The following is a 26,910-nucleotide window of genomic DNA, read 5'->3' as shown; positions in this document are numbered from 1 at the left end:
ATACATACCAACAGTTGAGAGCCTCGAATGTTGAATTGTGTTAGTCCAAAGTGAGAAGATTGTTTTTTCCCGGTGTTTATGGTGCTCCTGAAGTGTCATAGAAACATTGGATAATGATTCAGCCATATTGAGCTCCTCGCTTCATTTGCAGTGTTAGGCTTTTGCACAGATTGGGTCCTGACCATATGGCGTTTTTGGATTGACTCTTATTTTTCAGAATCAGAAATTAGTGAAAGATTGCTTTCTGTTTTCTAATCATCTATTTACTTCTCCTTCAATATAATGGAGGATTGTCTTCAAAAATCAATTCTTTGTCCTTTTTATGATTTAATGCTATATGTCTGCAGAATTAATATCTTAAGGAAAATTTTAGTAATTTTATTTGTAAAACATCTCTTATCTGAGAATGGTCCGAACTATACCACTTTTGCTCACTGACATGTTACTTCCTCCTCATGTAATAACTTAACAGCATCTGTTGTTCTCTCCACTGAAACTATAATTCTTGTGACTGTCCTTTCTTTGTTTCTACTATCTTTATGTCTCTGTTCACTGTGAGTTTTAGACCTCTGATGAAGAAGTTTCAACTGGGTTATTTAGTCACTCTCTGATATAGGGAAATACTTTTAGGCAGAGTGTTCTCTCTGTCCAGACCACCTCATTGGGTATTGGCTTTTAGTTTCTGGCCAATAAAATAGTTAGGGTATTGATTCCTGGTCAGTCAGATGTGTACAGGAAATCAAGGTCATTTGAAACATGATATAGCAACCTCTCATGCACTGATCTTCTGGTGAGTTTCCAAGTCCAAGAGACCCAAGAGATATTTTAACCTTCTGTTAAATTTAACACCAGCCCAATTGCACAAACACACAAAAAACAGAACAAATAAATGAGCCTAGAAGAAAGCTTAGATTTGCATTGCATAATCAACAGCTTCTAGGGGTAAAGACACAAACTTTGTATTCACACAAAGTTTGAGTCCCTGCTTGGCAACTTCCCAGGTGGATGACGTTGGTCCCTGGAGATTTATGTCCATTTAGGGATAATATTTCTTTGTAGGATTGATGTCAGGACTTAATGTGACTGTGTGTGTATATTCAATAGAACAATTACTGACACAAAATAATTATAATAATGTTGTTGTTGTTATGTGCCATCAAGTTGGACCCGACTCATAGCGACCCCTCCTTGGGTTTCCAAGGTGGTATCATTACGGATATAGATTGCTCAACCTTCCTTCCGAGGAGTGGCTGGTGGGTTTGAACTGCCAGCCTTCTGATTAGCTGTCAAGTACCTTAGGCATCATGCCACCATAGTAATAGCAAACATTTATTACTTAAGTGCCAAGCTTTTTTCTAATGCTTTCTACATATTAGCTCATTTAATCTTTGACAACTCTATGAGATTATTATCCTCATTTGAGAGAGAAAACTGAGACACAGGGAGGTTCAATAACTTGCTTGAGACCACATAGCTAATATGTGGAATAATCAATATGTGCTATTAACATCTATACTACATGGACCATCCACATGAAGTCAATGCTTCATTTCCTAGTGCCAGACTTTGTTTCTGTTCCCAACTCCCTTTGACCTTCTGGATTCCATCCCACATCAGACCCAGATAAGAAGTAGCATCCTAACTTGTCTTCTATCAAATCTAACCATAATGATCAATTTATGATGCTCAGTAACACTCTTGAGAACTTAGAGGGTCACAGTGTCAAGAATTGCATTGTGTACCATTTTACCTGCTCCCCACCCCGTCTCCAAAGCTGAAATTCTTCAGATCTTTCTCATTATGTCATGTGGAGCAGCGGCTTGAGTACTGGTTGTCTTCTGGGAATTCCAGTGAAGAAAATGTCTTCAGCCTTGGTACATCAGGATATCTTCCTATTCTCACCCTGCTACTTGGTCAAGCACTGAGTATTTTAAGTAAGGTTAGTCCCCTAAGCCAGAGTGTGAAGTAGGTGACATTCGCCCCTAAACTCCTTCTTTCAGTCCTTCCCATTTGTTCATATCTCAGTGAGTTAGTTTAATTAGCAGCTTTTGGCTACTGAAGAATTAGGAGAAAATTAGCAGGGGGTTGGAAAAAGGTCATTAAGAACAGTGTTCCTTGAACTTTAATGTGCATCGGAATCACGTTGGGATCCTGTTAAAGCGCAGTTTCTGATTCTTTTGGTTCTGGGTTGAGGCCTGAGATTCTCAGTGTCTACAAGCTCCTGGTGATGTCAGTGCTCTTGTTCTACAGACCATACTGTGAATAGCAAGTATTTGAATACTGAAGAAGACAAAGATGTTTTATAGGCACACTTAATCCAAAGAAATGACTCTCTGTTAATGGAATTTAGTTAATGTGACTGGCTGCTAGAAGAAATCGAACAATTTCGAACCTTGCTGTAGACTCTGCTTACCAGTGAGGCTGTTCCTGATCTGAGAGAAGAACGAAATAAACACATCTTTCTGGCAGTCGAGTTTTGATACAAGCATGTAAAACAGGCATTTTCCGCCATCGGTTTAACGTAGGTGATTTTCCAATGACTTCTGTTCATTTTTACAGAGCTTTCTTTTTTTTTTTTTTCTTTATTTTTATGTTATTTTGATTTGGGTGAAGATTTACAGAGCAAAGTCACTTTCCATACAGCAGTTCACATATACTTTGTCACATGTCCTTGACCACAGTTTACCACAATGCAACTTCCCCTCCCACTTCCTCCCCATAGTTACCTCTTCCCAGTGTCCATCCCTCCATACTCTCCTGCCCCCTGACCTGTCTCCTTGTGCATAAGCAGCCCTTCCTTCTCCCATGATTGTTCTCTCCAGGGCGTGTGTCTACTTGAGGTAAATGTTTAACTCACATGCCTGTACTTTGTTTGGCTGGAAACCACAGGTGTGGGTTCAATTCCAGACCTGAAGGGCAGCTAGGGGCCATAGTCTCAGTGGTTCCACCAGGCTGTATTGGACCAGCAAACCTGGTCCCCACCTTCTCTTTTTTTGCCTCCAAATGATTTTGAGTTTTGTTCCACATTGTTCTCCCTCTCTATGCAGGATCTCCTACATCCCTTCCAAGTGGATGACGGTGGTAGCCAGGCACCAACTAGTTCTTCTGGTCTCATAGTTGTACAGGTTGCAGATCGGATTTACAGAGCTTTCTGAGACAGAACATTGCCTTGCTGCTACTCAAGTTTGAGTCACTCATGACTAGGGAAATAGATGACTGGACTTACTCTGCTGAAGTAATACCTGGGTATTTCAATATCTGTTTCTTTGCTCCTGTACCATCACCAACAAAAGGAAGTTTAAGTCAGTTTTTTGTTTCCCTGTCTTTAGACTTGGAGTCAGCTCACTAGGAGTGTTTATGAATAATTCTGTTTGAACTGGCTTGGTAATGCTAAAGTGAATAATGAAATACGGAACAGAGCTTTACATATAGAAGGGCAGGATAGGCAGAAACCTGTGAAATGACGTGGTTGGTTCTCCTTGTGATGTTCTCTTATTTCCATGTCTAGGGAGGGGAGCACTGTTACTACCAGGGCCACATCCGAGGAAATCCTGCCTCATTTGTTGCATTGTCAACATGCCATGGACTTCAGTAAGTGTTCTAAAATGATTTGCTCAATGCATTCTTTAAGTACCTATTATGTTCTTTATTTTCAATGCACTGGAATTGAAATCCATGTTTTATGTCAGAAAACAATTCAAAGCACTGATGGTTCTGATTTTTTTTTAAGTGACTTACAAAGCCAAGCAGAATTTTAAATTAAAATTGCAGAAATTAGAAACTATGCAATTATAATATGATACTTTGTAGTGATATTTGAAGATTATTCCTCCCCTCTCCCCAAGTTTGATCCGAGTTCCGATGTGTGACTGGGAACACTTTGGTCTCTGTGTTGGTGGGTGTTTGTGTAGTTCTTTGTGACTAGTTCTATCCTTACTCCTCCTAGGTGTCAGTTTGTAGATTTTCTTGGAATAAAAGAAATTTTAATTGGTGGAAATTCTTTAGATTCCTTGCCTAAAGAGAAAATGCTGCAAGTGACCTCTAGAGCTCATGTGTTTCAGCTCTCTATTGAGCCAAAATCACCTCACCTGTGGCAGACTCCTAGAGGATCCGTTCTGTTCTCAGAAGTCTTCAAGGAGTGGAGTTCTTCATCCCTCCTTGGGGCCTTGCTTCCTTTCTCATGAACTTCATGATCAGAGAATGCTTGCTGCTGTTTAACATGGGATTCATCTGCTTCCTGTGCCCTTTCAAGAATGGTGATAAGCAGGTGGTTATCTCTTATTTGTTTTGTAACCCCTTAAAAGCTACTGTGTCATTTCTTGGCATCCTATTGAGACTAAATCATCTGTGTTCCTTCTTGTTTATCTTATGGAACAAGCCAGCATTTTAATGAGTTTTGTAAAATTTTTGCTTGTTAACTTTGATAAATTTTCTGCTACCAAGTTAGAAATGTGGCTTTTTCATCTAACAAGCAGTTATGGAGTGTCTGCTGTGTGCCAGCCACTAGGAATATTTAGGTGATTCAAACATGAGCCCTACTCTTAAACTCACAGTCTAGTGGGGAGACCAATTTTAGCTCAAGGAATGTAATTAGTATATTTATTTTCTTTGAGAAAGACTTTTTAAAAAACTGGGGGGGAAATGCAGGCTGAGCATGGGCACTGAAGAAAGGTAGAACTTGAAGGCTTCAGAGAAATGCCACCTGCAGTAGGTGGCGCAGGCTGCTGAACTGGCTTTGGTACATCTTTCTAGGAATGGTAGTTAGCCTGACAGACCTCAGATCGAGGAAAGAGATCTAATGGGGAAGCCTGGAAAGCAGCTGGTTTGCCTAAGTTACGCCTTCTGGTCAGGCTGTGGCAGTAGGTAAGTTAAAGCAGCAGAAAGCCAGGAGTGAAAGGAACAGTTAAATAGAGAAAGGGGCGTGTGGAAGGTTTCATTTGCTTGTTGTTTCTTCTTAAAGTCTATTTTACTTTAAGTAAATTCTTTGAATGAAGAGATTATTACAAACACTGAACCTTTGCTTAATATTTGGGGCCCTTGGTTTTCTAATCTGAAAACAAACAACAAACAAACAAAAAACCATTGAAGTCCTTCGAAAGTTTCAACAGTAACATTGTTATATCTGATCTCAGACCAGCACAGCTGTCAGCTTGGAATAGATAGTACAATTGGGCCTGTGGACATTTGTGACAGCATATGTATAATGTAAGGAAAAGCAATAATTTTTTTTTCAAAGTTATTTTTTTCCTCACTTTAGATTATGACAAAATCCCAAGTCACAGTGTAAGCAACTTGCTCAATGAGGTTACTTGTCATCGAGTCAGACCCAACTCATAGCGACCGCTCTTTGGGTTTCCAAGGTGGTATCACTATGGAAGTAGATTGCCCAAGCTTTCAATTTATCTCTTAGTCATCCCAACGGACACAATATCGTGAGAATCAAGACAAGTCATTGCTGCCTTCCAAGGGCTCTAACAATAAGCCAAAAACCTTACTGCTAATCCTGCAACAGTCATTTGAAAGAAAAAGGAAAAATAACCTTAAGGAAGTGACTAAATCAGTAATGGAACCTAGAATCCTGCCTCACTTGTTTTGATCAAGTAGAATGTACTTCTAACCTTTCATTTAAAACTAAATAAAGAAACCAAAATCCCTACTGTGTGTGTCTAGGAATATAGTAAGGAAGTGGACAAGCACATTTGGGCTTTCTTAGACTTTTATGAGCAATTTGGATAAACAGATTTTTTATCTTTTTGTTACTTATTAATTATACTTTCCCATATTGATTTTACCTTCTAAATTATTAAAAATTGTTGACAGAAATTTTTGGGGGGAGTATATTACTAAATATTAAGTAATTTATATCATCTGTATTGCAGTGATTTAGATATGGCGTATATTATTTTTTTATCCATGACTCATCCTTTATAAATAAGCAAGTACCTATTAAGATTTTTCATTTCTTGATTTACTGGAATTAATTGAAGAACATAAAGGAGAAAATAATCAAGTTCACATATCTGTTCCATAAAGAACCTACAAGGGTACAGTTTTCAATTATGAGGCACCAATAAGCAGTATTTGGGTCCTGGTGCAGTGGTTATGTTTGATGTTATGAAAAAATCCTGTAACTATGGGAACCTTAAAGAATGTAATCAAGTGTGACTTTATTGCCCCCTTGTGGTGACTTGTAAGAAAGACTGTTGTCTTTCAAAAATCTCGTGCTGCAATCATTTTTATTTTAGCTTAGTTGGCCTGTAGTATACATGTCTGGCTTGGTCCTAGATAAAGGTTGTTCAAGTATGTACTGTGTTCTTGACTAATTTACTTACTGGAATTTATATAAAAAGGTGTCTATTTTCAAAGGATATAAAACACACATACTTTTTCATTGTTAAGAACTCATTAATGACATATTGTATAAAGAACCAGAATTTTCTAGGTATAGATAGTGTCAAAATATGCTTTCCTTATTTTGTGTAACCTGATGTTTAAACCCAATAAAAATAACTAATTTCTCATTGGACCCTAGCCTAATCTAAGAGTAAACATAGTCAGTACTATTTAAACAAAATAAAGTACTTGCTACTTAATCAGTGTTGCCATATGACAAAGAGTGATGACTTTATACAGTTTTCTGGGTGGATCTGCCTGGCTTTCTGCAGGCATAGAGAGTGTTCACTGCCATATTTGGTCTACTGTTTTGAAAGGCTCCCCTCTCTGACTCCTTAGGTGCGTATTGTCAGTGGTATCTTACAAACTGCATCTGTTTATCTTTAAATTTCAAATGCACTGTGATCCAAATTCAGAATGGACTTTTAGTTGAAAACTGCAGCTGTGAGATAGCAGTTCTAAGGGTATGTAAAAGTTGACATGTGGAAGAGGTTACAGCAGGAATGGAAGAATGTGGACAGAAAGAGCTTGGGGCCATTATAATTACAGCTCAGGAAAGCCGACCAATTTCATTAAGGCACCAATGAAAGACAGATATACTACATTTAACAGCTTGAGTGTCATGCAATAATTTCCACCTAAAGCTGAAAAATGACTGTAGAAGATTGGGCCACAACTTTGCTCCCCTCGGAGCCTGAGAAGTAAGACAAGCTGCTTTGGGATCATATGGAGCTGATCTCTTAGGAAGGGCCATTTCTCCTAAAAGGGGGGCTACCAGGATCTCTTTCAGTGGGAGTGGAGACCATGTAAAGCTTTTGAAAAAAAGTCTTCTAGATACTTCCCATATGGCTGGCAACCTTCTCCAGGCTAAGAGGTCCAAAATGAATTCCTGGTTTGCATCTTGCTCCCTGTACCCACATTGTTCTGCTTGTCCTACATCCTTTTCTATCTTATTAAATGACAACTCTGTCCTTACATTTGCTCAGATTCAAACCTTGGAGTCATCTGTGACTCTTCCTTCCTGTTGTTGTTGTTATGTGCTGTCAAGTTGGACCTGACTCATAGTGACCCCTCCTTGGGTTTCCGAGGCAGTATCACTACAGAAGTAGATTGCCCCATCTTCCTTCTGAGGAGTGGCTGGTGGTTTGAACCACCAGCCTTCTGGTTAGCAGTCAAGTGCTTTAGCCACTATGCTACCAGAGCTCCCATGACTCTTCCTTACACACTTCATTTGTAGTCTTCCAACAAATTGTGATGATTCTGTGTTCAAAATACACTCATAATTGACCAGTTCTTGCCACTTTTACCATTAACACCTTGGCATAAGCCACCATCTTCTCTCTCCTAGAGTACTGTAATAACTTTCTTGCCTCTATCCTTGCTGTGGGATAAGGATTATGATAACATAGCATCTGGGCGATTATTTTAAACTTAAGGGAGAGTGTGTTGCACTTTTAATCAGAACTCTGCAGTGGCTCCTCATCTCTTACAGCACAAACAAAGGGACCGTGTAATAATCGCCTTGCTACCCCTCTGATCTTGTTTTACCACACAATCTCCCTCATCCGCTCTACCAGCCACACTACCTCCCTGCTATTCTGGAACACACCGAGATTATGTTACCTTGGCCCTTGCATCTGTAACACTCTTTGCACAGATATCCTATGGCTTACTCTACTTCTTTCAGGTTATGCTTACCTGTCATCTTCTCTATGAAATTTGCTCTGACCCTATATATATTAATTGATAGTCCTCTTTCCCTTTTCCCCAACCTTTCATCCTTTGGCACCATTTTTCTCCCTTTACCCATTTTATTTTCCTCCCTAGACTTTATCAACATCCAACGTATGTTTCCTTGCTTATAGACTTATTATCTGACCTCCCTAGAATGTACATCAGTACAATGAGGGCAGAGAATTGGTCTGTTTTGTTACTCCTATCTCCCCAGCATCTAGGGCAGATTATATATTCTTTAAAACAGTTATTCAATGAATGAGTGATGGTGGGTAGTAGATTGTAGATGGGAAGTTCCGGAGCCATTCTGCCTGGGGTCTGTTTCAGCTTCTGCTCTTTTTTTTTAATTGTTATTATTTTCCTGCCTCTGCTCTTAATGGTTGTATAATGAGGGAAAGTAGTCTCTTTGGACTTCAATTTCTTTACCTATAAAATGAGGATACTTATTGTACCCTATTCATAGAATTGTGGACAAGACAAAATGAATTAATAGATAGACAATAGTTAGTGTGTGGTAAGTTGAAATGTATTAGCTCTTGTTACTTAAGTGTCTTGCAGGCATATAGTAGATAGACCGTTCTCAGTACAGTCCTTGACACCCTGCATCAGAATCACTGGGGTTTGTAAAATGCAGTTTCTGGCTCCAACACAGAAATCTGAGGAGGGTTTTTTATCAAGCTGTGTAAGGGGGTTTTTGCACATTACAGTCTTACAACTATTGACAAGAGGGAGAAGTAATAGAAAATAGCTGGAGAATGTCAACTCTGAGCAAGAGGAAGGGTCAGGATGAGAGGACCCAACTTGTGTGTCTGTGTGTCCAGGGGTGATGGGTGGGACTGAGAAATTGGAGCTGAGAAGAAAACTGGCCCTCTGGATTCTAAAATGAATCCTGTTCTGCGGAGAAAGTCAGTAGTCATGTCTAATTATTTTCCTGTCTTTGGCAGTGGGATGTTCTATGATGGGAACCACACATATCTCATTGAGCCAGAAGAAAATGACATGTCTCAAGTAAGTGCCCCTTCTAGTTGCTGTGACAGAGGCTGGGGAGGACAAATGTTGATACTGAGAGCTCCCCCCACACACACCTGTTTCCTCTCGACATTACTCCATATTCATATTTCTTGGGGTCTGCACAGTAAATATGTGTCTTTTAATAAAATATTCATAAGTCAAAACCCTAAGAGGTTTTTTTCTTTCCTCGTCTTATACTACTCTCTTGATCTTGGAAATTCGTTCCAAGCCAAAGCCTCTATAATACGCTGTGATAAAATCTACAGATAAGTGGCTTTCCCTGCCTCTTTTCCCTAGATTCCAGATTTATGTCTTGCCCATCACCTATAAGGCCATGTACTGATGAAGTTTAGAGAAATCTTGTTCTTAATTCTCTCTCTCTCTCACTTTAGTTGAAACATTAATTTTGTGTAAATTAGAAAATTTGAGTTATTATTAATTAATTTGAGTTAATATTATAAACTACAGATAAATATAAGGTATTTCTATTCTGGCTCTGTGTGCACAAATGTTGTTGTTGTTATGTGCCCTCAAGTCAGACCCAACTCATAGCGACCCCTCCTTGGGTTTCCGAGGCAGTATCACTACAGAAGTAGATTGCCCCATCTTCCTTCTGAGGAGTGGCTGGTGGGTTTGAACCGCCAGCCTTCTGGTTAGCAGTCAAGTGCTTTAGGCACTAAGCTACCAGAGCTCCTTGTGCACAAATAGTCTTCCTCATATCACACAACATTGGTCAAATTCATACACAAGCAAATAACTCTAAGAAATGTACATTGTTTTGCTGCCCATAAGCAATCAAGTTTGAGAAAACTGTCCAAATGTTATTTTCTGGGTACTCACTTCTGGCTATCCTGTCCTGTCACTTAGTGTGGCAATGGAAGATTTTAAGGCAGTGAGAGACTTCCCCATTTATGATATTCTAAAAAAAAATTAGTAATTGAAGAGGTCCAAATGAAATTATTTGCATATTCACTAATTTTTATTAGAGTAAAAAGGTGGCTTTTTATCTTTTGGTTTTTCACAGAGTTTTGCATAACACTTGAAATTAGGAACAGGGTCCACTTTAGACGTGCATTTGTACCCATCATCTTGCTTCCCAGTACTGGAAAGGTGGTTAGCCCTACGGTCTTTGCCTAGCAGAGCCATTTGGCTCTTAAAAGGAATAGGAATGAGTGGAAAAGTACCAGTCTTAAAAACATTAACCCATTTACCCTGATGCCTCTCTTCTCCTTGGGGGAATTGGTCCATTCATTTATTTTCCATTACTGCAAGCTTTGGCTTCTCTGTCCATGAAGGCATTTTGCTTCTAATTGAGTATCCCTCTGGTGTTGGAAAGAATACAGGAGTGAGTGGGAGGGGTTGTACAATGACTCCTCTCCTCTCCAAATCCAGGAGTATGCACAGTTACTTAACATCCAGGAGAATGCACAGTCAAATTACAGTTCCTTAAAGGGTCTCAGCTTCTTAGCCTGAGGCCGTGAGATGTCTGGTTGTACACACTTAATCTCTGTTGCTTGTGTCATTTCAGGAAGATTTCCGATTTCATTCAGTTTACAAATCCAGATTGTTTGAATTTCCTTTGGATGATCTTCCATCTGGTATGATATTCATAAAGTGACTTTCTTTTTTTAAAGGTACAACTTTAATAGTTCATTGTAATGTTTTACAAGTAATCTGTATGTGGGCTTGTCATTAGCTCATAACTTCTCATGGGTTTTTTTAAAAAATTTTTAATTTATTTTCCATTTTTGCAGTGTTCCCTCCCCTCCCTTCTCTCATGGGCTTTTTAGAGGGAAAGTCAAGTCACAGCACGGTAGGGAATAAAATGTAAGCTGACCTGATGTTTATAGTGGATGAGTTTAGAAAGATGTGGCTTGAATGCTATGAAAGAAAAAATTAAGATGTGAGTCTCAAATTAACAACACTATTGTTGTTGGCTGTTTTCGAGTTGGCCCTGACTCATGGTGACTCCACACACAATGAGAGCAGACCATTGCGATCCATGGGGTTTTCATTGGTTAACTTTCAGAAGTAGATCACCAGGCCTTTTTTCCTAGTCTGGCTTAGTCTGGAAGCCCCATTGAAACCTCTTGAGTAACATGCAAACTTCACTGACAGACAAGTGGAGACTTTGTTTGAGGGCTACTGGCTGGAAGTTGAACCCTGGCCTCCCACATGGAAGAATTCTACCATTGAAGCACCACTGCCCTCCAAAGGAAGTACTAAACGTGAAATAGTATTCGAGCTATTTCTTGGTGAAATACTGGCTCTGGAAATAAAGGAATGAACATATAAATCTCAGTTGTTGCAAATGCCCTTTGAGATCAGTATTTTTATTCCCATAGTACAGATGAAGAAACAGGCTCAGCAAGCTGCCTTGTTCAGTGTCCAACAGCTGATAAGGAACAGAGTGGGAGTTTGGGTGATGATACCAAGAGACTGTACTCTGGGAAAGACAAACAAGGAAGAAGGAAAAGTCACCACATAATTGGAGCAAGTCTGAAAGCATGTCATTCATAAACTACTGCTTAAGAAAATCACTTGAAAGTTACCTTTCCTCCCCATTAGAAAATGAAATAAATGTCCTCTAATGCCCCTTCCTCTCTGAAATAAGTTACTGACTCCTGGATACTACAATTCCCCTACAGAGAAATAGTACTCTCCTTGCTTCTCTCCTGTGATCAAAGGGATAGAAAATCCTATTACAGAAGTCATTATCTTAAAGCATCAGGAAATGAGCACATAGATGCTCTTACATTACACAGATGACAAGACAGTCTCGCCAGTTACCTTATGAAATGTTCCAAATCCCTATTATGGGAAGAAAATAATCATGGCTAGGTGCCTGAGAATTAAGCTACAAGTTAATAGGTCTTACTGGAAGCAATAAGAATCAATTAAGATTTAAAGAAATAAAGATTCCTCTTGGAGATTTGATTGTAGGTTCCTATGGTACAACTTTATTTTTATTTAGGACTCCTGTTCCACAGGGACTTTGGAAGTGTTGGCAGTTCTGCTGCTATTAATAATAGTTTTTGAAGGCATTCTTAGTTTGGAAAGTCAGCTCTGCCTCAGTTTCTAGTCTTCTTTTCTCCTCAGAAGTTGGCACCTTTGGACTGTTAATTGTAAGAGTGACGTTTGTCTCCCAAGATACTTAAGTTCACTATAAATGAGAAGAAAAACAGAAATAGAAAAATAAATTGCAAATTTTTTTGTAAGGAACTCAAAAATTTGCTTACTTAGTTTCATAAAGTTGAACTGGATTCTCTGTCAGAGCTTATCGGAGCTCTTATCTTTCTATTCATTGTATATCTTCTAGAGATGGGCATATAGTTGTCATACAGTGGTTCTCCAAGCTTAACTTCACTGTAAAACTTTTCTTTTTCTTTTTTTATAATATGCACATCTCTTAGGACTGACTGGTGCTCATAAAAACACATTTTGGATTGTTGGTTTCCTATTACCTCTTCCTTGCCACCCAATTTAAAAAAATGTTACATGCCATGACATGACCAAATCTTAAGTGTACTATTTGATGAGTATCTATAGGATCTATAGGAGCTCTGGTAGCATAGTGCCTAAAGCACTTGGCTGCTAACCAGAAGGCTGGTGGTTCAAATCCACCAGCCACTGCTTGGAAGGAAGGTTGGGCAATCTACTTCCGTAGGGATACTCCCTCGGCAACCCAAGGAGGGATCGCTATGAGTTGGGTCCGACTCGACGGCACATAACAACAACAATAGGATCCATAATAATTTTTTTTTCCTTATTGGTCAAGTTAGTTATTTATCAATCATACTGACACTTTCAAAGACCAATTTTAAGTTTCACTTTCTTATGTGTAGTTTGGGTTTAATCTATTATTATTTTTCTAGCTCCTCAAGGTGGCTGGAAACTTAGGTCACTAATTTTAAACTTTCTTTTCTCATACAAGTAAGCACTTGTAGGTGTTCTGGTGGCACTGTGGTTAAGGCATTGGGCTACTAACCAATTGGCAGTTTGGAGGCACCTCTTAACCCAGGCAGCTGCTGGCTGCTGAGGTGACAAACCCAAGGTCGGCAGTTTGAACCCACCAGCTACTCTGCAGGAGAAAGAGGAGGAAATCTACTTCCATAAAGATTTACAGCCTTGGAAACCCATGGGGGTTGTTATGGGTTGGAATCGACTCCACGGCAGTTGGTTTGGTTTATTGGGAATAAGCTGTGCATTCCCCTTTAAACACTACTAGTTTACCAGTACCTCTTACATTTTGACATGTTTTCATTATCACGAGGTCAGAATTTCTAATTTGCCTTGTGATTTATTCTTTGTGCCATGGGTTATCTAGAACTGTGTAGCTCGGTATCCAAACGTTTGCATTGTTTTAATCTTGACATCTTTTTGTTACCAATTTTTAATTTAATTGAACTGTGATAAGAGGAAATGTTGTTGTTGTGTGTCACATAGAGACTCTACATGACAGAGTTGAACTACCTCATAGGGTTTCCCAGAGCAGATCGCAAGGTCTTTATTTCCAGCAGAGCTGCTGGCAGGTTCTATCTGCCGACCTTTCAGTTTGCAACTGAACACTTAACATTTCTGTATCATTTCAAGCCATTTAAATTTATTAGGACTTACATATAGCCTATGTATGGCTTTGCATATGGTTTGTCTTGGTGAATATTGCACGTATCTTTGAAAAGGATGTATATTCTGCATTTGTGGAGTGAAGTGTTTGAAAATGACAACTTAGTCTAATTGGGTAATAATATTTTTAAGTCTTCTGTGCCCTTATGATATTCTTTTTTTTTGCTTAATTTCTGAGGAAGGTTTTAGTGGTTAAGGTTATGTGTCAACTTGGCTGGGCCTGGTTTTGAGTGGCTGGGTGGCTGGATGTAGTTATTCCCCCTGATGAGACTGGTAATCAACTCCATGGGGGAATCTACTGGATTCCAGCATGGCTGAGTGCTCCAGCAGGCCAGGGATGTGGCCTCCTTCCTGCATATAAGGAGAATCTTTGAGAAAGGTCTTCGAGCTTTTTGGCACACTTGGGCCCTGCATGCAGCTGAGTCTTCATTGAACTACCTGCCATGTTGTCTGCTGATCTGGGGACTGTTTCTGGACTTGAACTAGTGGCCTGCCATGTTGTTTGGTAATGTTGAGATTGCGCCATTTTATTTGCCGACCTTGGGTTTGTCACCTCAGCAGCCAGCAGCTGCCTGAGTTAAGAGGTGCCTCCAGCTTCAGTGCGCCAGGAACAAGAGTCAGAGCTAAAACCCAAGGTTGAGGGCCTTTCAGCCAGCTACTAGAGCTAGCACTTTGAATTCTGACTTCTAGCATCCTAAACTGTAAGAGAATACATTCCTGTTTATGAAAGCCAACCGTTAGTGGTATTTTCTGTTAAAGCAGCACTGGAGGTCCAAAACAGAGGGGTATTGAAATCTCCAGCTTTAACTTTGAATTTGCTTATTTTTGTCTTCATTTCTGTCAGTTGTTACTTTATATGTTTTGAGACTTTTTGATAAAGTATGTAAACATTTGGGATTGTTGCCTATTTTTGATGAATTGATTCTTTTATCATTATGAAATAGTCCTCTTTTTCCCTGGTCATATTTATGGCCCTAAAGTTTACATTGTTGTTGTTGTTGTTATGTGCTGTCGAGTTAGATCCAACTCATAGTGACCCTTCCTTGGGTTTCTGAGGTGGTGTCACTATGGAAGTAGATTGCCCAACTTTCCTTCCGAGGAGTGGCTGATGGGTTTAAACCGCCAATCTTCTGGTTAGCAGTCAAAAGCCTTAGGCACTACGCTACCAGAGCTCCTAAGTTTATGTAGTTTGATGTTAATATTTCCAGCCCAGCTTTCGTAAGATTGATGTTTGTTACATATTTTTTTTCCCATTCTTTACACTTAAAGTGGCCCTGTTATAAATAGCAGGTAGTTAGGCCTTACATAAAAATAAATAAAATTCTAGTCCAGCGATCTCTGCCATTTGGTTGTAATTGATTTCCATTTAATTTAGTTTAATGTAATTGTTGATGGGATTGAGTTTAATTCTGTCTTCTTTTCCTTTCTGTGTGTTTTATCAATTGATTATAAAAGAGAACTTATTCCGCTCCTCAGCACATCACTTACATTTCTCAAAAGCAACATGATGAGTGCATGTTTGAATATGGAACTATAAATAACCACAGTTAACTTCCTTGGCCAGGTTTGGTATTCAACATCTTTATCACAGAGTTTTCTGACCATGCTTATCTTTCCCTTTTGGTGGTGCTAAGACATGTTCACTCTTAAAAATTATAAATAAATTTCAGAAATTAAATTAATTACTGCTTACCAATGTAGTTAAAGTTATGGAAAAGAAAACTGGACAAAGATAGTTAAGTGAATATTGGCAATACCTTTGAATAGGTAAAAGGATTTTTTTTTTTTGGTCATAATTCTATTGAAATTACATACATTGGTATAGGATAATTATTTTTCTATGAGTATAATAATGTACGTGTATGGAAAGTAGACATATTTTCATCACATTTTGGGACAGTGGTGTGATTTTTAGGTAACTTTTGAGTTTATATAAACAGTATCTGACAGTAATGATAAGAGCTCCTTTTAGAATTATACAGCATTATTCCCATTAGAAGCCTCACATCTGACTCCTTTATTTTGTTCAGTCACCCATCAAAACTTCAGGAAATTTGTGCCACAGGGAGCGGTTACAATTTTTTTCAAAACTCTATAGGAAAAGCTGTCCCTATAAATATCTCTCTATATGAACAGCTGATACGTAACTCTGATTTACAAGTTAGAGGGGACCCACAGTCCCAAGACCAGACAAAGCTTGAGATAAATATCATTCTGAGCAAAGAAGAATGTCAAATAATTGAAAAAAAAATCACTAAAAACTTTAGTGTCCTGTTAAAAGTTTTAATTAATCATTATTTGATAAGCATGTGATTATTTATTCTACTTGTTTCTCATTGCGTTTCTTCCTTTTATTTCTTTATTGTGCTGCTTCTAGAAGGTCATCAGTGGAAGTGAAGGTCAAATTGGCTGTTTAGGAGATTTCTGACAAAGAATGTGGTAGTATTAAGAGACCTATGGGAAGCATTTTGAGACCAATAGGACAGGAATGATGTTTGATAGTTTTGTGAACTGTATTTATATACAATATACATATTTAGTATTAATTTTAACATAATTATTTAGATTAATGTTTTGTTATTATTAAGTACAACATTTACATATTGTAACTTTTATAAGAAGGAAGGAGGCTAGTAAAAATTTGATTGCCTCATGCTAAAAATGATTGGCAAATGCACTGAATCAAATTAAATTTATTTTTATTTCCTTTTAGAATTTCAACAAGTAAACATCACTTCACCAAAATTTATTTTGAACCCAAAACCAAGAAGGAGTAGAAGGCAGGTATGTGCCCCCAGGTCATGTTATGATATTTTGGAACACTTGGCAGCTGCTGACCATTGGAATCTACATTAGGTCTCTCTGAGAGGGTTACTCCTCGTTCAGCATTTGTCAGGGTGTGGTAAACAATAGGGGTGTCAGATTCGTACAAGCAGTGAATGTGAGGACATATTATCTCACAGACTCAGAAAGGACCCACAATAATGGTGATAATGTGTTTTGTCACATACATGGACAATGGGCCTGGCTCGTGGCATCTCAAGTTCTTTCTACCATAGGCCTCCTAACTTGACGGGGTATGTGATATATCATAGAGTGTATTTGTATGGTACTTAATCTTGTGTTTATTCTATTTTATATACCATCCTTAATTGTGAGTGAGTCCATAATGTTTTGAAGCCACAAAATGCTCCCGTCTCACTTTGGGCTATTTTGGAGTCCAGGATTTAAGATCAGCCTATAAGCTTTATGAATGTTCAGTGGATCTTGGACTTAGCAATAATAATTAATAATTGTTTACATAATGCCTTAAACCATATGAAGTGTTGTTGTTGTTGTTACTTGCCATCGAGTCGGACCCGACTCATAGCGACCCCTCCTTGGGTTTCCGAGGCAGTATCACTATGGAAGTAGATTGCCCAACCTTCCTTCCAAGGAGTGTCTGGTGGATAGGTAATAATATTCCCCCTTCAGAAAAAGAAACATGATGGCTCTGAAATGTGAAAATGACCTGCCCAGAATAGTACAACGGATAAATGCATTAGACAGAACAAGAGCCCTGGTTATTAGAATCCAGACATCACCATAGTAGTGATGGTTGGTGTGTGTGTGCATGTGTGTGTGTGTGTGTGTGTTTGCATGCCAGGGAAAAACAAAGAAACAAACAAAAAACGGATTAGGGAGTTAGATCCCTGGTAACATCATGCAGTTGAAGGAACCAGGTAATATCTTTTTATTACTTTGAAATAAAATATGTTTATAGACAGATTTCTAATGTGAATAATAATTGGTAAATTTTATTACGTCCTTACTTAATACTTGGCCCTGTGTTAAGAATTTTCACTGTATTAACACATTTAATTCTCATAACAACTTTATGAGGAAGGTATTATTATTATCCCCATTATACCGATAAGGAAATTGAAGATTAAGAAAGGTAAGAAACTTGCCAAGGATTACATAGGTTTACTTCCTGGTGGAGCTGGGATTTTGACCTAGGAAGTCTCGCCCCAGAATGGTGCTTCTGTTCTATATACTGCCTCTCAGAAGCTCATCTGTTCCATGAATTGCTACCATGGGGTTTATATACTTTGTGAATATCTGTTTACATGTAAGAATGGAATAGACACACATGTATCATGAGGCCTTGATTCAAGTTAAATAGATTTTTTAAAAAAAAAACATTAGGATTCAATTTGAAATGGTATTTATTTTCATAAATTCTGAACTGAGATAATAGGATAAGTTCTTATTTTGACACATGCCTTGAAGTTCTTCATAAACACTGGCAACATTTAGTCATTTCCTAAGCAAACCTTTGATTTCTCTTTCTGAGAAAGCTATGGTTCTGTGGAGGTGAGGTCCTATAAAACTGTGTGGCTAATATGGCAGCTCTGTGACATTAATGTTGAGACTTGTTGGAAAGTCTACTTTATTAACTAGTAACTTTCAGATCCCTCCTATAATTATCAAAGCCTATCAGTATAAAAACACCCATTTACACACACGAAAGATTTTGTCATTGGATACAGTTTAGTGCTACTGTAAATTCTCCTCAGCATTATAATCCCCTTATTCTCTATCATTTAAGAGAGGTTTTTTTTTTAAATAAAAGAAATTTTTAAGTTTAAAAGTGCAGTTAGTAATGAGGCAAATCCACGAGAAGCAGTTTTTTCGTTTGTTTGAATCCAGTGTATTCAACATAAACATTCAGATACCGCTTTAAGTCTGATTGTATACCCTCGTCACAAAAATGGCCCTATGGCAAGGAAACAAAAAGATACGCTGAAATAAGTGTATATTGAAGTGTAACATAAAAAGGAAAGTATGGTTTTGTACACCATGTTAAAGACTATGGTACAGACTAGTTGCAGAGAACAAAGATATGGCTACCATAGTAGCTCTTGATTTAGTGGTCATGATTTTGAAGATGGGGAAAACTTGTTGAACAGACAAATGTAACTGTGACAGAGGCTGCCTGGGAACTCTTAAACTGTCCTTGCAAAGCCCTTGTATTCTTTGAGGGGAATTCCCAGGACCAAACCAGAGGAAAGGGAAGGTTCTATTGCTAAATTTGGAGATTACAGAGTAAAAGTGCCAGTGAGTCCACTCCCCGTGTCCTCTCAGAGATCTTCAGAAGCTTAAATTAGACTGAAAGAACACTCTTCATGTGTTACTATCTCCAAGACACATTGTTAAATGAAAATGCTATGATTCAGAAGGCAGTGAAATAAATAGAAGTATAAAGCAAAATATATGTTCATATTTGATTTCATATGCATAAATACTTATGGACGAAATCAGTAACTGTGTGTACCCATTGTGGGGAAAGGGTAGAAACCAGGTAGATTGGGAACGGGAAGGAGAGCAAGACTTTCATCCTCTTTTTATGATTTTTTTATTTTTGAACCATGTACACATATTACATATTCAAAAGTTAAGTAAATTGATGAAGATGTTAAAGCAAATAATAAAGAAAAGAAGGAAGTTTTGTTTATTTGCCCAAGGTGTTTTACCTCTCACTGCCAAGTTTAGAAGGCTTATTTATTTCCTTTATTGCAGCTTCGCCGACATCCACGTAATGTAGAGGAAGAAACAAAATATATTGAACTGATGATTGTGAATGATCATCTCATGGTAGGATTTGATAACTTTTTTTTTTTAATTTGAATTTTTCCTTGCAATAGGGTGGAATTATGGTTTCAGAAATATGTTGAAAGAAGCAAAGAACCCACCAAGTTATAACCTTGAGAGGTATTTGTGTAACCAAACATTTGTTATCTGCAAGTAGGAAACACTTTTGAGTGGAAGTAACTAGCAATAATTTGTGAGATTCAGAAATATTTCTGTGACTCATTGTATCAAATTTTTGGATTTGTTTGATTCATATAGGTGCTAATATTTGAATCTTATTAAACGGAAACCCAGTGGGGGTTGCTATGGGTCAGAATTGACTTTGTGACAGTGGGTGGTTTATTTTCAAAGTGACAAGGGTTAAAACAATAGAAATGTCCATTTTCTATGGAAAAAATAAGTGGAGAAGTGATAATATGATGTTATAGTTTGCAGTATATAGTTTTATCTTAATAAAAGAAAAGCAGACAGTTTTTGTTTCTGTCTTGCCTCACTGAAACCATATGGAAATGTTCTCATAGCCAAACGATGAAGATTCTTAGGGTAAGAACTTGCCCACACTCCCTTCTTATTGAGTCAATTACTTTGACCCAGAGTGTCTACACTCAGTTCATGGGCATCTTGTGGTCAGTGTGATTATATTCACAGCAAAGCAGTGAGTGTAATTGTCTCATGTAAGTAGAGTTTTAATTAAACCTTTTATTTGGTGCATGTTACTAAATTTTACTTAATTTCAGGTATAAATGTGTCATTTATTTATTATGTACAATTAAAGTAAAAGTGATATTTTAATGATTATTATTACTCCTAATATTATTGTTAGGAATATTAGTAATAATAATACAATCAGGATTGAGTATGCTTCCTATAAAAATAATTTTTTGTTCAGGCTCAGACTAAGTTGTATCTTTCTACCTATTTGAATCCAGTAAATGCTACTGTTCCCTGGGATTTTACAAAATGCATAAGTTAAAGGAACATATACTTTGGATAGTCATAAATACAAATGTTTACAAAGCCCAGTTAGATAACAGAGGTAAAGTGATCCAGATGTGAAACAATGGGGAGAGGTGAGCCCTGTGAAAAAAAGGAAGGCCCATGGCTTGTCTACAGGGAACTAATTTTAAATGAAGCCAGAAATCAGATTTTACATGACAGTTCCAGGTTTTTTACATACCATTGAGGCCAAAGAAAAGATATATGTGAAACCACCTTTTATGACCCTTATCTTAGCACTTTCTTCTTCGTGATGAATAAATCTTATAAAACTTGTAAATTTTTGTATCTTAGGAGTTTTTGCAATCAGCTTTTTTTCTGGCCATACCCCTGCTTATATTTGTATGCTTTATGATTAAAAGGCAATTTTCATATATTTTATAATTTGGAGTAACAATCCTGATAAAAATAAACCTGTTAAATAAAAGGGTTGAAGTGAGTACTTTTTACATTTTACTTCATCCCAGAGATGAGTAATTTTTGGTAAGTGTGTAGGAACCTTGCCTCAGGCTAATAGCATATAAAGAACTAGGTCTTAAATCATATACCTTTACAGAAACTCTTAGGGATCATTCAATTAAACCATGATTTCTCTGCTAAGATGATTATTTCCTGATGACTTTGAAAGCCCTTCATTTCTTTCCTTTTCCTTTCAGTTTAAAAAACATCGGCTTTCAGTTGTACATACCAATACATATGCGAAATCTGTGGTCAACATGGCAGATTTAGTAAGTATCAACTCAATTCAATGTCACCCTAGAGAAGTTTTATGCTTAGTCCTACAGATGACATGGATCTTAGATGTTCACTACTCTGATTGTACTTTAGCCAACGTGTCTTCAAGAGCTTGGTAACCTTCCAATGGCTTTATTGACTTTGATCTCTGACTAGGAAGGTGATAAAAAGAAATGGTCAAAGTTACCCACAGATTTTTGCCTGAAATTTATTCCTGTATTTATCACACTGGAGAAGATAAAAGTTGAACCATAGCCTCTAATTAAGATATTCAGTGTTCATCTAACAATGCAAAGTGGTACAATAGTTATGTCCTTTTTGAAAGAGGACCCAGTGTTGTGCAATGATGCCTCTGAGTAATTCTACTGTACACATTTCTTCCCTTAACAATGCAGTGCCAGAGTTTTAATCAGGGCCAGTCAGAAGGTAGAAAGTATTTCCTTGAAGAGTCTTCATTGTTCCGCTCTCTGTTACAAGAACTCAAGAACGCATGAATTATTTGTCTTGGGTGCCAGGAAATGGACTCAGTGGGAACCTTGGATAAAAATGCAAAAAATAATCTTTTTTTGTTGTAACTAGTACAGTTCTTTGGGTATTTCTTGGTGAAAAATTTGATTCTTTGTTACTTGATAGAAATGCATATAAATTAGAAAAAAGAAAAATCTCACTTAAAAGCAGTAAAGTGTCTTACCTTAAATTAAAACTCAACCAGTTTCCATTTAAAAAAAAAGGAACTTCTCTAGTCCTGTTCACAAATTATTTGATTTTACCACATATACAGCTGGTGTATTCATTTTGTTAATATACTAGATATATAAAGACCAACTTAAGACCAGGATAGTATTGGTTGCCATGGAAACCTGGGCAGCTGACAACAAGTTCGCCATATCTGAGAATCCATTGATCACTCTACGTGAGTTTATGAAATACAGGAGGGATTTTATCAAAGAGAAAAGTGATGCAGTTCACCTTTTTTCGTACGTAACTTTTTGTAATAATTTATTACTTTTTTGATTCCATGTTGAATGTTCTATTGCTTGTGACTGAGATGTGTCCTTTCTACTGCATAATTTGTCATGGCAAATACATTTGGAAGAGATTGTAAACAATAGATGATTTGAAATTGCCATGGAAACATAAGAGATTTGATTTTGAGTTGTTTTAGTGTTGCATGTTCATTTCGTTTAATTTTTCAAGAGATTTAATTAGAGCATTTACTAAGTAAAAGTACAACTATTACTTACATAGAGTATTCTGAACAATACATTAATTGTATTCTTTAAAGTTGCTGTCTTTCAAATGCTTAGTTTTTGGTTCTAAGGTAAGAGCTTAGTATTTCTGGAGTTTATTTTTTTCTCTTTTATGTTATGTTTAATACTTAATGTTTATTAGATAGAATAGCAAATTCTATCTAGTAGCAATTTAAAAATGCTTTATCTAATGTCAGAGATGTTGGAAGAGGGTTCTTAATGGAAGTAAAAGAGTGTATTTTTTGGTTACTTTTCATTTTTCTATAATGTCAAATATTGTAGGAAATTGACAAGAATGCTACAAGTAAATACAATATGCTCTTTACCCAGATTCATCAGCTGGTTATATTTTACCCCATTTGTTTGACAATTTCCTTCTTCTTTCCATCCACCCACCCTCTTACCCTCCTACCCTCCCATCCATCCATCCATCCATCCATCCAGCTACTTTTTCTCCTGATCCGTTTGAGTAAGTGGGGGACACCGTGGGCCTTTACCACTAAACCCTTCAGTTTGTATTTCCTAAGAATAAGGATACTCTCTTATATAACCACAGTAAAATTATGTAAACCATAAAATTAAACATTCACACTAAACTTTTTCTAATCCATAGTCCATCTTCAAATGGCGCCAGTTGTCTAAATATTTTGTAGTGTTTTTTTTCCCCCTCAACTGGGATCTAATCCAGATCACACATTATATTTAATTGTCATGGCTCTTTAGTTTCCTTTCATCTGAAAGGTTCCTCAGCTCTTTTTTGTCTATTCTGAGCTTAACATTTGTGAAGAGTAAAGGCCAGTTATTTTGTAGGATGTTCCTCATTGTGATGTGTGATATTTTCTCATTGTGAGATTCAAGTTACACTTCTTTGTGAGAAATCCCACAGGTGTGATACCATGTCTTTCTCAGAGTGTATCATGTCAGTTATTCTTTTGTAATTGGTATACTTCTGTTCAAGATATTTATTGTTCATATGGGGAAACATCTCCTCATGAATCTTTTCCTTTACATATGTGTATAAACAATTTTTACATTCCTTCTTAACTCAAGAATACATGGTATATATAAAATTGCTTAAAAAAGAATATGTAGTATAGAAATGTTGATGTGCATTGAAAAAAGTAAATGTAATAAATTAATCATGAGAGGTGCTATGATTTTTAAACTGTGAACAGTAAGCATTTTTCATTTCCTTTTCTAAAAGGGGAAGTCAATTTGAGAGTAGCCGGAGCGGGGCAGCTTATATTGGTGGGATTTGCTCATTGCTGAAAGGAGGAGGCGTGAATGAAGTAGGTGTGAACATCTGTACGATACAAAGTGGTATGATGGCTGAAAACACTTTCCTATATTTAAGAAATCATTTCTCAGTATTCCATATACTCCAGATATTAGACTGTTTTGCTAACAATCAGTATGGTTACTGTAAAGGACCATAGGGCAAAATAGGGAAACATTAGAAGATAATATCTGATAATTCTGTCCATTGCTCTATGTAGAATAATTTCTGTGAAAGACCTGTTACCAGCTTGTCTAGAGAGAGAGTCTTTACCTTTACTTTCAATGGAAATAAGACCCTGTTTATCACCTTTACTTATTCTTCTGAGAATTGAGCACTTTTCTGAAGCATTGGGTTACTACCTAACAATGCAATAAGAACATTTCTTCCTTTCTCAGTTTTTCTCAAATTTTTGGAGAAGAAAATATACTAGGTTTAGGGTTTTCCTCAAATCCCAAAGCAAAAATCTCTGTAGATAGTAAGTCTTATAGAAGTGATCTAAAGGAAAATAATTTGAATCTTTGGGAAGCTACCTATTGAAAAAAAAATCCTCAGCTACTATTTTCAAGTTTCTGTTGGCCAAAGATCATCACCAAATTTCTCTGTTACATCATGCCATTTGTTTCCTGAATCCACATGCTATTCCATTTGGGGAAATTTTAACAGTACAAGTAGATACACAAAGATGAACAAGCTCCAAATAATTCACACATTTGTTTTTATTTAGTGTTATCAATAGGACTCTGGCTTAATTATATGTAACTATTACATTTTTCTGGAATATCACAGGTGAAATTTGCATTTAGAATTAGATTTACATTTCCAAACCCCAAAGTGAATGGTTATATCCTTGGCTTTTACTCTTCCCTCTAAGATCTAACAAACTTACATTTATTTCTTACAGCATGTTTAACCTCTCCTAAGAAAATGCTTAGAAATTAATTATTTTTAATTATACTGTGACATTTTCTTTGGCCTAATTAAATTAAAAACAACAACAACAACACAACAACTTTTCTCTTACATATATTTTGTTTTTGTTTTTCAGTTTGGGAAAACTGATTTAATGGCAGTTACACTTGCCCAGTCCTTAGCCCATAATATTGGTATTATCTCAGACAAAAGAAAGTTAGCAAGTGGTAAGTTTTAGTACATACATGTATTGCTTAAAAAAAAACAAAACCAAACCCATTGTCATCGAGTTAATTCCAACACATGGTGGCACCCATTGGGTTTCCAAGGCAGTAAATCTTGACAGAAGTAGATTGTCCAGTCCTACTTCTGTAGAGTGACTGGTGGCTTTGAACCACCAAACTTCTGGTTAGCAGTCAGATGCCTTAGGCATTGTGCTATCAGAGCTCCTTATGTATGGCTTAGTTGTGTGTAAAATAGAAGTGGATGTTTTAATTCAGTTGATTGATCAAAAGAGTTTGATTGATAGTAAAAGATGTACAGACAGAGCAGACCCAGGACTTGAACCAGCTATTTCTGATTCTCAAGCTATCTGCTTAACAACTATACTATATTGCCTTCTAGCAGTAACCTTGGTGCAGAAGCTTTTAAAAATGGACCAGAAATTGTAATATTTCCCATAAGAGGTTATGAAGCTGGTATCCTATTGGGGTTCCATATAGTCTTTCAGTATTTCACTGATATTATATTGTATTTCATTTAAGCTATTTTAAGTGAATACTTTAAAAATATGGCCACTTTTTAGAATATCAAAAGAACTTATTTCAGTAAAAATAATATAATCTTGATAGAGTCAAAGTATATTTTAGTCGTTTTGTAGTACATAAAAATCTACAATTGTAAGGAAAATGAGAAAGCAGGTATTACGCTTAATAAGATATTTAAGGAGCACTGTGAAGATGTTTTTTAAATAGGAGATAATGTATCTGTTTACAATTTGTTTAAAAAGGCATATGTGTTCCATTTCTTTTAGGTGAGTGTAAATGTGAGGATACATGGTCTGGATGCATAATGGGAGATACTGGGTGAGCTATTTCTGTTTGAAAATAAATCACTATTCCTTTCCTTGCCACACTATTGTCTTCCTAGGAATATGACACTTTAAGACTTAATACGTGCAACTTTACCACAGGCATTAGGGGAAAAGTAGATTATCTTAAAGGCCCTATATCTAAAATATCATTATGAAATAGTTCCCTATTTATATACATTTTAAAAATTGATAGTTAAGTAAGTACACCTAGTCCTCTTATCGACTATCTCATTTTCTGACATTCTATATCTATGACAATAGTTATAATGGTCTTTCGAACCTAACCATGTCGATAAGTGAGTGAGTGTAGACATCAAAGACTTTTTCAGCCTTGAACTTAGGTGAGTAATTTAAGAAATGAGGAACTACTTGTTCTTGATGGCTTACCTACTTAATTCCCCTTCCTTTTATCTCCTTCAGTTCTAACTACAAACAGCTTATAAACAGTATTATCCTGGTAAGTTGACTCAAAATGGACAATAATGATAAAATAAATAGTCTTGATTTGTAGGTTTCACAGATTTCCCTGGTGTAAATACTCCCACCATGGTTGATTTCAAGCTGCCAATGTAACCTCACTGAACAAGGAGTTGGGGAGAGATGCGCACCATCTGTTTTTCTAAGACAGGTTTTCATTTCTCTACTGTCCTACCCTTTATGACCTAGCAGGTGACCATCCTTGCCATTTATTTTTTCTAAATAAATTTTATAGCCATTTATTTCATGCCAAGCTTATCATAAAAGTGATAATGACTTTTATTATCTTGTGCTTTTATTATTTCAATAACATTGAAATGTTCAAGCTCTCCCCTCCTGAGCTCCACTTTCATCATCTTTAAAAAAGTATGAAGAATGAAATGGTGAATACTTATAAACCTGTCACCCAATTAAAAAAAAAAAAAGTTGTGTTTTTCTCCCTTATTAATCTTTAACCCCAGTCATGGTAACTATTATCTTGAATGTGGTTAATCTCATTCACATGTTCTTTTTATATCTTTAATGTATGTATCAAAGTAATACATAGTAAAGAAAGTAAACATGTTTTGCTTATTTTCAGTTTATATGAAAGGGATAATATGTGTACTCTTTTGATTTGCTTTTGTCAATCAACGTTATGCTCGTGAGATTCATTCATGCTGGAATATATAGCTCTAGTTCTCTGGTAGCATAGTGGCTAAGACACTTGCCTGCTAACCAGACGGCTGGCGGTTCAAACCCACCAGCCACTCCTCGGAAGGAAGGTTGGGCAA

General features: G+C 36.9%; 1 protein-coding gene across 1 annotated transcript in view; it reads left to right on the top strand.

Annotated features, from left to right (window-relative positions):
* Positions 1-26,910, top strand: part of ADAM22 (ADAM metallopeptidase domain 22) — a 339,260-nt gene that overhangs the window by 228,587 nt on the left and 83,763 nt on the right. The window contains exons 5-14 of the mRNA XM_042780809.1: positions 3,509-3,591; positions 9,072-9,135; positions 10,667-10,736; positions 16,478-16,548; positions 19,327-19,401; positions 21,051-21,122; positions 21,940-22,106; positions 23,584-23,668; positions 24,704-24,794; positions 25,601-25,652. Coding sequence (XP_042636743.1) covers positions 3,509-3,591; positions 9,072-9,135; positions 10,667-10,736; positions 16,478-16,548; positions 19,327-19,401; positions 21,051-21,122; positions 21,940-22,106; positions 23,584-23,668; positions 24,704-24,794; positions 25,601-25,652 — 830 coding nt within the window. The remainder of the gene's footprint in view (positions 1-3,508; positions 3,592-9,071; positions 9,136-10,666; positions 10,737-16,477; positions 16,549-19,326; positions 19,402-21,050; positions 21,123-21,939; positions 22,107-23,583; positions 23,669-24,703; positions 24,795-25,600; positions 25,653-26,910) is intronic.

This window comes from Orycteropus afer, unplaced genomic scaffold (genome assembly GCF_000298275.1).
Source record: "Orycteropus afer afer isolate SDZICR_OR568_19922 unplaced genomic scaffold, OryAfe1.0 scaffold00063, whole genome shotgun sequence".
NCBI lineage: Eukaryota > Metazoa > Chordata > Mammalia > Tubulidentata > Orycteropodidae > Orycteropus > Orycteropus afer.
This window is presented reverse-complemented; position numbering and strand designations above follow the sequence as displayed.